At 37.9% G+C, this 14,173-nt stretch overlaps 1 protein-coding gene across 1 annotated transcript; it reads right to left on the reverse strand.

Moving 5' to 3' along the window:
• Positions 1 to 807: 807 nt before the first annotated feature.
• On the reverse strand, positions 808 to 13,378 carry AMBN (ameloblastin). Its single transcript, XM_008693182.1, has 11 exons — positions 13,301 to 13,378; positions 12,065 to 12,133; positions 9,283 to 9,333; positions 7,923 to 7,970; positions 7,323 to 7,433; positions 5,691 to 5,927; positions 4,765 to 4,803; positions 4,442 to 4,501; positions 4,301 to 4,345; positions 3,866 to 3,910; positions 808 to 1,748 (listed from the first exon to the last, which is right to left on the reverse strand). The coding sequence occupies exons 1-11, from the start codon at positions 13,313 to 13,315 to the stop codon at positions 1,212 to 1,214; spliced, it is 1,257 nt and encodes a 418-aa protein (XP_008691404.1). The 5' UTR covers positions 13,316 to 13,378; the 3' UTR covers positions 808 to 1,211.
• Positions 13,379 to 14,173: the final 795 nt, after the last annotated feature.

Raw genomic sequence — 14,173 nt, forward strand, 5'->3', positions numbered from 1 at the left:
ACTACAGGACACACACTGAATTGTAATCTCCTGTGGTTCTCCTTGGCTCTGGCCACAGAGTGGAGGGGATCAGAGCTCTGCCTGAAAAGAGGGAGACAACAGAGGGTGGCTGCATGCTCCTGTTAGACTCCTGAAGTACCCACGGTCTGGAGGCGTCAGAGCTCCTTTCTTGGGCCACATCCCCAGAATCTCCATAAGGGATGGAGGGGAGTCTGAGTTCCATAGAGTCTAAGAGCTGGCCAGGCAACTGGGGAGGAGGTGGACAGAATGGGGCAGGAGGCTACTTTCCACAGGCGACCAGACCTTGTCTCAGGTCCTCTTCATTTAGGTGCGTAGTCCTGACTGACACATACCTAGCTTTGGTGACAAGTAACAATCATTTTCTGGTTCCCTTTTTACCCAGTGTAGTTCACAAGAATGAGCTAATTTTCATGTGGCACCCACATGACTCTTCTTGGGTTTCTACCTCTTGGAGGCCTTGCATATGCTTTCAATACAGTTCTGAGAAAACTCTTCTGATCCCTCCCAGACCCTCCAGTGCCTCTTGGGCTGGGTGAGGTGCCTTTTCTCTGTGGCTTCGGGGGCACCCGTGTAAGGAATGAGTATGCCTTTCTTAACCATTTGAACATACGTAAATAATGAACATATAATTACTGATATTTTCAATGAGAAAAATTCTTTATTTAAAATAGGCTAAATGTTTTTACTAGATTAAATAAAATACTCTACAAATGAGAATTTTAAATCCAATATACCAAACCCAGTAACACCAGTCAGGGATTGCTCACCAATCCCCGTTTAATAATGTTTGAATGATATATCTCATAATTCTGAGAATATGTGCCTTTGCTTAGAGAAACATTTCCAAAGCAATGTCACATTTCCTGGATATAATAGTGTCATGCTAGTTAGAGAAATTCTATAATGCCTAAGACAGCTGAGAAACAGTGATTTTCCAATGCAGAAACCCTTAGATTTGCTCTGATGTCATTAATAGTATTTCTAAATCACAGAGACGGTCGACACATTTGATTTCAATAAGAGAGTGAAAACAAGAAGGGGACCTACACTATTTCTAGCCACTTGTATTTATTAATATATGCTTAGCATTTTCAATGCCTTTGCTGCAGAAGGGTAGTAAGTGTGTTAGCAAAAAGATACACTATGGGGACAAAGCTGGGAGCTTTGGGTAGCTGATAATCTCCAGGCTCTCAGGGCTCTTGGAAATGCCACACATCGTGCATGATCTGGGGCTGCTGAGCCTTGCTTTCTGGCATCAATGTTTGCTGAGTGTCTGGGACCGCTGTGGTATCTGTGGGCGTTTCTTCCAGGGGTGTGGTCACATCAGCACCATAGGTCTCATAAAGATCAGCTAATCCAGGGGTCATCAGTGGGTCAGCGTCTGCTGGGGTGACCCTGGGGGGTCCCCCACTCTGCCCCGCAGGGCCTCTTGCCAGGCCAGGTTCATCGTCCTTTGGATGAGCAAGAAGCCCTCCCAGGGCACCAGGTGCTACCCCTGGAAGGAGATCTGGGTTTTCCAGATTGGCTGGGTCGCCATCGGGCATAGGGGAGCCTTGTGCACCTCCTTCTCCCTTCTCAGGGCCTTTGGTTCCGGCAACTGGGGAGTCAAATTCCAGAGTAAAGTCCCCGCCCATGGCTGGATTGTGGGGCATCCCTCCAAGGTTAGGCCTCATGCCTCCAAATCCTGGGAACATGGCTCCATAGGCCATGGGGCCTCCTCTGCCTCCCTGGAAAAAAAAACCATTGACAAAAGATACCATTATCATGTATTATTAAGTATATCATGCAATCATACCTGGTCAGGTTCACCAAGAAACCATAAAAAGCTGATAGGGAACAAGGAGTTGGCTGACAGCTTTGTGTAAGCACATTTCTCACTAAACTCGCTTTGAAATAGGAGAGGATTCTGCACTTTTCTGGTTGCTCACTTTTGTGAAAGACAGATGCAGACCTTTTGCCTTGTCTGGATGAAAGCGTGGGAATGAGAGAGGTGGGGAAGCAGGGCAGAAGCAAGGCTACAGGCAAAAGGTAGTTTGAATTTAATTTTAAGAAAACAATAAACAGCCAAAATAGGCAATACCATCATAAAACAAACAAACAAACAAAAACGGATACTTTGCTGAGTTTGTTGAGCAGTGTTTTAAAGAACTAGGTCAACATCATTTCTCAAATGAGTAAAGACCCACATAAAATTTTCTTTTTCTTCCTCCCCCTCCCTCCCTCCCTCCCTTTCTTCCTTCCTTCCTTCCTTCCTTCCTTCCTTCCTTCCTTCCTTCCTTCCTCTCTCTCTCTCTCTTTTAGAACAAGTGTAAGAAAAAGAAGCTTGATTTCTCTGGAGGAATGGAGATGTTTTCTTTCTGTAGACTGTTAGAATTGTAGAACTGACCATGTTTCCTTTTTCTGTCTTTGCTGTCAAAAAAATGCCCAGCCCAATATCTTGGATTCTTTACAGCGATCGTGCAGAGTCTTGTAACTTGCATATTTGTAATCTCATTTAATTAATTAATCTCTCATAATTTTAACTCATTTTGAATTCTATCTTCATTTTTTTGGTTACATTTACTGTGGGTTTTTCATAAGCTACAGCAAAATTTTTTGAGCATGAGGCAGACTATAAATTAATTAAAACGGTAAGATGATAATTAACACTTGCTTGAATTATCAGGCAGTTGTGTTGATGGCATGTGGATCCAGTATCATTTTCTCTTACCTTCCCCTGGCTCTCCACTCTCTAAATCTCCCCTTCTCATATCATCTCTTCAAGTGAGGGCACTTGAGCCCCTAGGCTGGGCTAACTTCCTCTTCCCCCTTCCCTTTCCCATAGCTCTGTTGCCCTTTATCACATCATTTTGACACTATCTGCTCTTGTATCTATCTTTTCCATTGATAAGACAGTAAACTTCTTGAAAACAGAAACCTTATCTAATTTATTTTGCCTCTGTAGTGTCTCTAGGCATCTAGTTCACAGAAGGCACTCAAGCACTTTGGGATGTGAGTTTTCCATCAGTGAGAGCATGTATATATATTTATTAATTTGATAGGATCTGTAGTTGATAATGATTTAATTTAGTATCGTGTTTGTTTTGTTTTGTGCTGTAGCAGATGTAACAGGTAGAAATTGCTGAGGGAGAATATAAAATTGTGCAAGTCTATTGGTCTCAAATTTTAAAGTTGTCATATGCATGGATAATAGAAAAAGAATATGCTCAAATGAACTCATTCATGCACTTTGAATTTTATACTAATCACGTTTTAAACTTGGTTAGTTTTCTTTTCTTTTTTTTTAAATCTGAATATAGTTGACACCCCATGTCACATTGGTTTCATGTGTACAGCATTGTAAAGTGTTGCATGGTGACAGATGGTGGCTACACTTGTGTTGAACATGACATAATGTATAGACTCGTTCATTTTCTTTTTCTTTTTGATTTCTCAATTTTGAGGTCTAAATTACTTGCAACACTGTTGAATTTGTTGTTTCGAGGGGTTAATAGTCCAACAAGAAGCAGGAATTCTGTGCAAATCACATGTATCTTTTTTGGTTTGAAGCATATGCTATTCAATGATAATGGTTCTTCAAGAGAGGTTTCTCCCCTGCTCATATTCAAGAAATGGGGCAAAATCCTATGTTCTAGAATGGTCATTATTCAGAAATGATGATATGGGAAACATGGGGAAATCTTTGCATGTTGCATACGAATCAAGTTTTGGTTTTGGAGTAGAACCATCTGAGTCTTGTGCAGTGTATTCAGTGACATTCATGGCCAATGCCTCTTGCAGGAAGTCATCTGTGACTGCTCTCCCTGGACCACTATTTTAAAAAGAGTTTGAAGACATTACTCACCGCCATTTCTTCCGAACTCATGATGCCAAGTCTGCCAGGAGCGTTCTGTTCAAAAAGAAACAGTACATCTTATTACAGCAATTTCCTATTATCATATTCGCTACTCAAGACAAAGTTAAAAGTTACTTAGTTTTGCCTAAAGACTTAATATTAATGCTGTGCCCAGAAGCAAAGTGGAGAGATGAGTCATTATTGGATAAATGTAGCCAATTTGGGTAATTCAGATAGAAAATGTACCTTTTCTTTAATGCCTCTGTGTGTGTGTGTGTGTCTGGCCAGGGTTACTCAAATAGAAAGTGTGCCTCCTTGACATTTCTATTGCCAACTTAGGCATTCAGAAAATATGGACTCTTTTGTGTGAGGCCTAGATTTTATAATTTTAGCTCTTAAGATAACATTTAATTTAAAATGATACTTTTTGTAGGATAGACTTACCAACTGATTTGCTCCATAGGACATGTAAAATATTCCCGGATAAAGCTAAATATAAATACAATAATCCTTATAAAATGCATTTTCCAAGATAAAATTTTAAGTAAATTGTATGTAGGCAGAGACATATTTTATATAACTTACTGGTGATGGTTTATTTTGTGGCATTGGTCCCTGAGATATCAAACGGGCTATTTGGAACACCTTCAAGTGGTAGAAACCAGAATCAGTAATTCATTTTTGCTATAACTTAGGCAAACCTCCCATGACAGCATTTCTAAGAGTTACAGGAAATAGCATTTTCAGGTGGATTAGCATAACAAATACGTATTTAATACTTAAGAAAGCAAAGGAAACCGTTATATTTTGTATTCATGGATAAATGGGGCAATGACAAATTTTCACTCTTCTTCCTTGAAGTATAGATATTTTTCCCAAGAAAGTATCTCCCTGAGATCTGTACTTACTGATGGACCTTCTGGATCAGCAAAATCCATTCCCGGTAGCTGCATCACAGATAAACGTGAAAATTACTAAGCCATAAAAATAGAACTGGACACACTCTTACCTTACTTATGACTATGATAAAACAATCTAAAATGAGTTTCCCTATTTTCACTTTCCTTCAGTCTTGGGCAGTACACCCAAGAGATAACAACTGCCTTTTACTGGCACATCTCAAGTGTACGGGCAGGGAGACGGGGCATGTGTACCACGAATTTGCTTTGTTTTGCAGAGTAGAAAGTAATGAGTTTGGGGATTGCCAAGGTTGGTTTGAATCCTGGCTTTGCCACTTAATTATTTGGTAATACTGGGAAATTTTGATAACCTGTCAGTCTGTCTTCTTTTTAAAAAGGATGATACTAATCTATTTTTATAAGAATGTCATCAGGATGATATGGGGGACTGTGAAACGCCTGCCACATACTTGTTGCTTGGTACCTTCCTTTCTTCCCACCACTCTTGTCTCTATGTTATTACATGATTGTCTTCTCTCTACCAGACAGAGAAAGGATAATCCAAAGTACTACGTGCAATGCTATGGGCCCAATCACTCTTCTCAGTCTTTCCAACACTGAAAAATATCCTGATGATAGGAAGCGTGGGCTTCTCTGGGCTGTCCTATTTCCTCTGACAGCTTCCTTCTTTCTGCAACTAAGGAGTTAAATGTTATAGGCACGGGAGATTTTAGAATCCATGCCTTGTCTCTGATGGCAAAGGACAGGAATAGATATTTATGTTCTACTCCCAGATATGTCAGCTTCTTAAAAACATATTTGTATTGTCGTCTATTATGCCTGAAAGTTCTGATCATTTAAATGTGCTCTGCAAATCCGTTTTCCTTCCCTGAGTTAGTGGGTAATCCTGATTTGGCTTCCGAGAAAGAAATTACCTCGGCCTTTGGTGGCTTATCTGATGGTGCCACTTGCTGTTCAAGCATCGGCCCCTCTTTCTGCTGCAAGGGCGGTTGTCCCTGGTAAACTGGACGCTGAGGTCCTCCCTTCGGGGCTGTGTCCCGGATGTCGGTTACAATAGCGGACTGGAGGAAAGGTTTCTGTCCTGGCTGTTGCGGCTGCAGGGACGGCTGCGATGGGAGAGGTGGGGGGTGCACAGGCAAAGAGTATTCATACTGCAGAGAAATTTGAAAGGAGTGTCAGGGAATGATAGCTCTCTGAGCTCTGGTATCTGCAAGTTCTAAAGCAAAAGGGCTTGAGAAACTTTCTACTTGCAAGAGAATCTAGGGGAATTGTCTCGAAGCTATGTTTATGGAGGAAGTGCCAATTTAGGTACAGTCAGTGTTATTTGGGCCAGTCTGGTGTGTCTCCCTTACTTCCTTTGGGACTACCTGTGCTCAAGACTATGGAAAACTATTGGACTTCCTGGTAGAATCGTCATTTCCTCCTCCAAGTTCCCGTAGGTATGTCTATTTTACCACTTTCTCCCTGGATTACAATGACTTGTTAGGTATCTTTGCCTCCGGTCCACTGAGAGACAAGAATCCGTCTTCCCTGTCTTTATAGCCCTAGGACTTAACATAGTTTGTAACAAGTGCCTGGCACATGATAAATGATATATATTTTTTTGAGTTAATGAAGGGGGAACGGACCATTAAATAAAATAACAAATTCCTGCATCATGGAGTCCGTTTTGGAATAATCAAGTGGAGAAACAGTCACTATTAACATAATTTGTTGTCCCATGAAATACGGATTGGTGAATAATGCTACTTGTCGTAGAAGGCCGCCTGGAAACAAAGGTTCCTGTTAAAACAACCCTGTGTAATTGCTCCTTTTTGAAATTAACTGTGGTGAAGGGCTCCCTGTTATTTTTAAATAATTTTCAAGCTCCTCAAAGTGGCTTGGAAGTCTCACTATAATCTGGCTCTGCTTTGCCTCTTCAACTACTGAGCTTCTCTAAATTCCTATGGCTTTTATTATTTATACCTCACAGTTTAGCATCTTGTAATATGTTGTCTTGTCTTATCTCCCAATCAGATGTGAAACAATGAACCTTGGAGCCATTCTTAAATGTTTTCACTTTCACTCCCAATCTACAATTTGGCTTATGCATTTCTTAGACACCTAATAAATACTGGTAAACTGATTGATGTATTTATTGATTCCTGTAGGGTTCATGATTTATTTTAACCAGGGCTTTGCCATCATTTCAAATATAAGACTTTGAATAATTGTTTTGGGAATCTTGACTAAAATGAGAATTGTCCAGGGCATCATCTGCTTCCATTTTGAAGATAGCTTATCTATTGTTATTCTCATGTCTCTTATAGTTTGGAGGTCATATCTTCCTATGTGAAATAAATATATAAACGGGTTGAAAATTTGGACCACTTTATTTTAAATTTTCCTAAGTACTAAAAACAATTATAAATTTTGATTGGTAAATATTTGGATCATTTTTTTTCATTAGTATTATCTGTCTGTAGCTGGTTTATGACAATTTAGAGAAGAAAAACGGGAATATTTTTAAGCTTGAAGTTTCAAACACATTGATACAATTAACCTACCTGTTGAGTTTCATGTTCCCTTGGTCTCATCCATGGGAAAGAAGAATGTGGTGGGAGGAGACCATGCAACCACAAAGAATTAAATGATTTTCCAAAACCAAATCTTGAATACTAAAGACAGCAGGGGGAAAAAAAAGCACGCTTTTATTTCAGTATTGGCTTAAACTTGGTTTTCATTTTCTATAAAATCCATAGAAAGTATAGAGATAGCAAAAGTAAGTGTGACATTCGTAAATTTAATATGGGTGGGTAAATACTTTCTTCCAACAGACTTACTTTCCATTCTGAGCCAGACTGTAACATTCCCATAAACTTACTTGAGATTTAGCTTTTTAAGTCCTCATATTTTGGGCTATTCAATAAACTTAATAGCATAAAACAGGATTTTTTTCTTACTCAAGAAAATTCAATATTGTTTTACCTACTATCCCATCCCAGGAACTATTTTGTTTTAGGTTATTTCAATTAGTCATTTTTTCTTCCAATATTTAGGATAATGTCTATTCACAAACACATTTTATGAATTATGATATTACTGTTAATATCACTACCATCACCACCATTCATCTTGTAATAAGAAATATTTGAAACTAAGGTTACCTGAGAAAGCATGTTTAATCCCTGCAAACTTCCCAGCTGTCTCATTGTCTATCAAGAAAAAAAGTGGGTTAGTTTTTGCCACATATATTCCTTTTCTGTATGATACAACTGTTTTCTCAACATATGGTATTATTAGCACAAAGTTTGTTGTGGGTCAGTTTGAATAAAATAAAAATAGACGCAAATCATTATTGAAAGGTGGAAATGTTAAATGTGGTTGTGCCATTGTTGTTATTGCTATTAAATTAGTGAGCTTGCTTTTTAAATCATTAATCAAATAAGTGAAAAAGTATCATTTAAGTGGAGATCACATTGAAACATTGGATAATAGCTCATTCAATTGAAGTAGAAATTTAATTGTGAGAATATTGTTTCATTGACTTCCATCCCCCTTAATTTACTTTGCCTTTTATAAATCCAGTCCCCAAACAGGCAAACAAAACAAAACAAAAGAAGACAAAACAAAACAAAACAAAACAAACCCTACCTCCTTTCCAAATAAAAAAGGCCTCAAAATAATGAATATAAAAATATTGGGAAAATGGTGACTATCTGGATAGATGTTACCAATTCAACAAAAAGTCAATTTCAATTTAATGGGAAGAGGTTTAGAATGCTTTGAGTTGATTTTAAGGTAGAAAGTGAGAAAAAAATAACTCAATAAAATTAGCTTCCTTTCAAAATAAGCTTTTAGCCTATTTAAATATTGGTTCCCCCAGATTGTCATGATAAGAAGAAACTTTGCAAGGTCTTATGAAAAATTTATGATCTCAAATATTTTTCTGTTCAGAACTGTCAATATTTTCTATTGATATGGTCAAATATTTCTATCGTGCTGAGATTTTCTAAACCGTATTATTAGTTATGAGAAGTGCAGGAAGGCAGACATAGTGCATGCAACAGATACCATAGAACAAGATTAATGTAATTTACAGGAGTGCTTATAAACAACTGCATTTTGTAAGGTAAATTTTCTTTATGGGAACATTGTCATGTAAGATACTATAAGGTGATGGAATTAAATATAAACCATTTGTGGCTTCAGAACAACGTGTTTTAATTAATGTAGTAATTATATTAATATAGTAATTATATTATATAGGTATAATATATATTAGGTATTAAATATTAACATTCATCTAATTCACACACACATGACATTCTAAAGACTAAAATATCTGAGGGTTTAAAACTGCAGTAAAATGATAAGATGAGGCCCTGATAAATGTCCTACACTTCTCTGGAGCTTCTCTAGACAGCATCTGGCTTCAGTTAAGAAAACAGAACAAGCCATGGTGTTTCTTTCTTACTAGGACCATATAGTGTAAAGCTTATATGTAAATACTCTGACAATACATACCTCCAGGCTCAAACTAGCCATGCCCGGAGTCCCAGGTTGCCGAGGAAACACCTAGATGGAAATAAGAATAATTTTGAGATCTCTGCTGAGAACCTTCCTTAAATGCACACTGGAAATAGAAAGCTAGCCCAGTGCGTAAAGGCCAGTTGAGGGCTTTTGACGTGAGCTTTTAAGCAGAAGAAAGAAGAATTTAAATCAATTGGGGAATTCACATCCTATTTAATAATTTCGCTTCCACATGAACCATCTACCCTGTGTCTGTATCTTAATGCAGCAAGATTTGATTTAGTTGGAGGTTACATTGAAAACAAATAAGAAGTAAAATAAAGCTACAAAATAGAATACCAAGAGTATTTAGAGTACAAAGTAAAAATTGTATTCTAAAAAATTGTCCCATAGAAAAGTAAAAGGACAAACTTAAGCTCAATTTTCTTGTGCTTTTGGCAAACCTACATGTTTCTGGTTAATGGAATTGGCATGGGATCATGCCATTCAACAAAACCAAATGCAAAACCTAACTCGCCACCCATTCAAGGGGCTTCAACAAATCCTCTGTCATCTTTTGTGAAAGATTATTTTATGTATAAACATATTGATCTGGGGCGCCTGGGTGGCACAGCGGTTAAGCGTCTGCCTTCGGCTCAGGGCGTGATCCCGGCGTAATGGGATCGAGCCCCACATCAGGCTCTTCCTCTATGAGCCTGCTTCTTCCTCTCCCACTCCCCCTGCTTGTGTTCCCTCTCTCGCTGGCTGTCTCTATCTCTGTCGAATAAATAAATAAAAATCTTAAAAAAAATATTGATCTGTGTTTATATTTTTTGGATCATATCCAAGATATGATTTTTTAAAATAAAAAAACATTCTAGCATCAACTATCATTATCCTTAATGTGTTTATTTAAAAGTTGTTAAAAATACAGTCATACACACTTTTTAAAGTGTGAGATATTTTTCTTTCTAAAGCAATCCTTATTAGTAGGCACAAATACCAGTAGAAAAACATGGAGAATGGAAGAGTAAGAATTAGAGTACATTTTGAAGGTCTCTGGTTCTTTGGAAATCCTTATTATTGAGAGTCACAGGTTCTTAACGCCTTCCTTCCTTCATTTATACCACAAATATTGACAGAGCGTCCACTAAATATATTGGGATTATTTATTTTTTATGGGTAAGAAGTTCAGAGATAGTTTCCTGTGTATGTTATCTACCCTCCACCTTCCGTTTTTTTATACAGGTAAAGTCTCAGCCCCTGAATCATGGTGCAAACTTCTCCAAATAATTCAGTTTTAGCAATGGATAGCGGGAAAGGAATTATAAATGTGTAACAAATACTCCAAGCAGAGGAAAAGATTAGTTGTGTGGACAGGAAGAGTGATGTGTGTGTGTGTGGAGGGGGGGATGTGAGCAGGTTGTTCAGCATTTGAGGGGACTGTGAGAGTAAAACCATCCTTCTTTCCATTGGCCAGTACACAAATCGGGTATCTTGGACAGATCCAGCTATGGGACAAAGCCTACTTTGCTTCCCATTTGCTCCAAGTCATGATTTAAGCAATGTTTACATGAATGTAAATGGACAGAGGATACATTTCCAACAAGGAAGTAAAAGCAGAAGAACATCTAATTTGACAGGCAGTCAGTTGGCAATCCTTAGCAATTGTGTCCCACGGGGGTGAACCTGATTGACACAGGTGTGGACCAGCATAGGCTCCAAGAATGTCAAAGTATTAGACAGAGAGTGGATGACTGAGCCTGACCCCAATGTCATTATCATACAAAAGTAAGCTAGGGTGGCAACTTCAATTTTTCTTTCACTTAAAGTTCATGTTGGGTAATGGAATAGAGATCTTTTTATTTGTAGAATTGAGATTTTCATCCTTGTAACCAGTTTTATCCCCTTTCCTCCCAAACATTTAACTTTAAGAAACCCAGGTAGCTAAACTTTTTTCTCAGGGAACTGAAATATTTTAAAGTTCATTTGAGTCCAACTATGAGTTCCTCAAGACAGGAGACCTTGTCATATTTACCTTCATGCCTCCAATGCCCAGCACATCGCTGGGTATATGGCAGGTGCTCAATCAATATTTGCCAAATGCATATAGAAGCTGAATGAAGTCTTCATGAAAACAGGAACACATACTTTTGGCTGGAGTTGTTCAGTACTTAGAGGATTGTATTCATATGAGATCAGATCAATCTGTGATAGAGTGAACTGGGTGTAGGACTATACCATACAATTAGCCCCAGTGCCATGGGATGTTTTGATTTAAGAAACTTAAGCTCTCAGTCACACTATATCTCCCCTATAAGACAAATCTGTTGGTTAATTACTAGCTTCAAATGGAACTACCTAGCTCTGTTTTGTGATCACTATAACTTGACTAATATTCTTTTTAAAATGAAGAAAATATACTTCACTTTTGTGGAGAAATTTCTTCTCCATTTCAATTACATGAAAGTAGCAAGTAGTTGATAATAAAATTGTGCCATGGCATTGCAGAGGTTATGTAAGTCCTTTATCTTTGAATGAATGGAATAAGACTTCAAAATTGGCTTTGGAATATTGTGATATTTTTTTGAATAGAAAAATTATATATTTGACTTACTGCTTTTGGATGGTAAGACTAATGTCTGGGCAACTATGACCTTGACTCAGTAAGAAGTCTGCCACTGGATTAATTCAAATGAGTCCATGCATGAACTTCAGCCCACGTCCTTCAGTACTATTCAGTATCCAACAATGTCCCTCTGGAGGGGGGGGCACAATCTAGAAAACTCTGACTTACTGGCACTGCAGAACTCATTCCCAGGAGGCATAAGATCAGTATTAGGTCCTTCATTTTGGAAAGTGGGATCTGAAACAGAGTTAGGTTGGAGAATTAAATCAGATGAATTTTTATTTCAGAGTGGTTGAAAGACAATATTTCAAATGAGCCACATCTCTGTTCTTCCAAAACAATTAGTCTCAAAAAACAAAAACAAAACACAACTAAATGTTTCTAAACAACTTGTTTGCATTCGCTAGTTTTTGGAATGAATTGACAATCAATTAAAAAAATATCTAAGCACTTTTTTTAAAAAATGAAGCTGCAACCTAAATGAACATGTAAGGACAACTTCTGTGCTCTGTTCTTTAAATGTTATTTCGTAAAATAAATATGAATTTGAAAACCCTTTCCACTATGTGAAATTTTGATCTACTAAATATCTTTCACATACATTCTCCCCAGAGTAAATTTTAAAATGCATTAGAAATATAATACAACCAACACTTATTTTACAGCAAACTTTTATTTGCAGGTATGTTAGAGCATATGACTCTAGGTTTCAGATAACCATGCCAAAGCCTATCTTTTTAAAAACAAGAACGAACTGAATATTTTAATTGCCTTTGATATTAGTGGGAAATATGTCTCAAAATTGAGTTTTCCTCTTTCTTTTCATTTTTCATTTTTAAGAAGATTTCACTTATTTGAGAGAAGAGAGCACGCGTGCAAGCAAAAGAGAGAAAGCACAAGCAAGGGAGGGGCAGGGGGAGAAGCAGGCTCCTGGCTGAGCAGGGACCCCAATGCAGGGCTCAATCTCAGGATCCTGGGATCATGACCTGAGCCAAAGGCAGATGCTTAACCAACTGAGCCACCCAGGCACCCTGAGTTTCCCTCTTTCTAAAATGAATGATCTCTTTAAGTTTATTCTGTAAGTTGAAAAGCCTCTTTACTCTTACACGAACAGAAATCTGAATAGCCAAGAGATTTGCTCGTTCTTTTAATACCTTTCTAAATTAGGCACCATCACTAATAAGAACAAATAGTAAAAAAAAAAAAAAAAAGTCTATAAATTAGTTTTGTTTTCCCTAGCTGATAGGGTATTAGCCATGTCTTCTCTGGAACATGCTAATGGTTTACAATAAACTATTATTCAGCTTCTGGTGACAAATAAAAATCCCCTTTATAAAAGCTACCTGGAGATAGAAAAAAAGAACTTATAGGAATCACATGGAAATCATAAAAATCACATTTTACCTTCAATGCTGACATGCACTGTGTTCTCAGGGCCTGGTGATGCCACAACCAAGACAGTTCTAAGAAAAGAAGATTAAATTTTTTTCTGGACTGTGCCTAGGACTCGCTCTGTATCTCTCATTCAGGGAAGACCAGAAACCTTTATTTAAAGTGCCAATCCACCAATCAAAGTGAAGCAAAACGGGGAAAAAACCAAACTCGGCTCCTGTAATTAGCCCACACCCTTTTACTGCATGCAAGGACATTGGCCCTGCAGAGGCTCGTTATTTTTAATTGTAAACCAACCCTTGTATTTATTCAGAGAACTCAATTGCAGGGAAGACAGTGAAGGAATAATGGACATAAGTTCTGAAGACAATCATTTTGGTGAGCTGAAGGAAATATATATAAAATAGGTGTAAAATTAACCATTATCTGTTTTGTGCAGGTTTTTATCTGCAGATAAAGCTGGTGACCCAGTGCCTGTTTTCAAGATGTTCACCCTCATATTTGTTGTCTTAAAAATATCTCCCCTCCCTTACCCTAACACACACACAGTCTAGAGGGAACATAAAATAACGTTCTGAGCTTGAAAGAGAAAATGAAAATACTAGAGGAATAATGATTATGTTATGATTTTTTCTTCAGATTTTCCTAGATAGTTTTATATCTGGAGATAATAGAGTTAGCCAGGCTTTTGTAAGAAATTTTCATTGGACCCTCTGAGAGGATCACTTCAGGTAAACCTTTGGTTCATGTTCTTTGCGGGGAGAGGGGTATAACTCCAAACAGTCCTCATGAACCAATCAAGTCAATGGGCACTAGCCTCATCTCGCTCTTCAGACAGACCCACTTTCACCCACCCACCCAGGTTAGTCATATTCGTGTCACTTA

Source organism: Ursus maritimus, unplaced genomic scaffold, assembly GCF_017311325.1.
Source record: "Ursus maritimus isolate PB19 unplaced genomic scaffold, ASM1731132v1 scaffold_8, whole genome shotgun sequence".
Classification (NCBI taxonomy): Eukaryota; Metazoa; Chordata; class Mammalia; order Carnivora; family Ursidae; genus Ursus; species Ursus maritimus.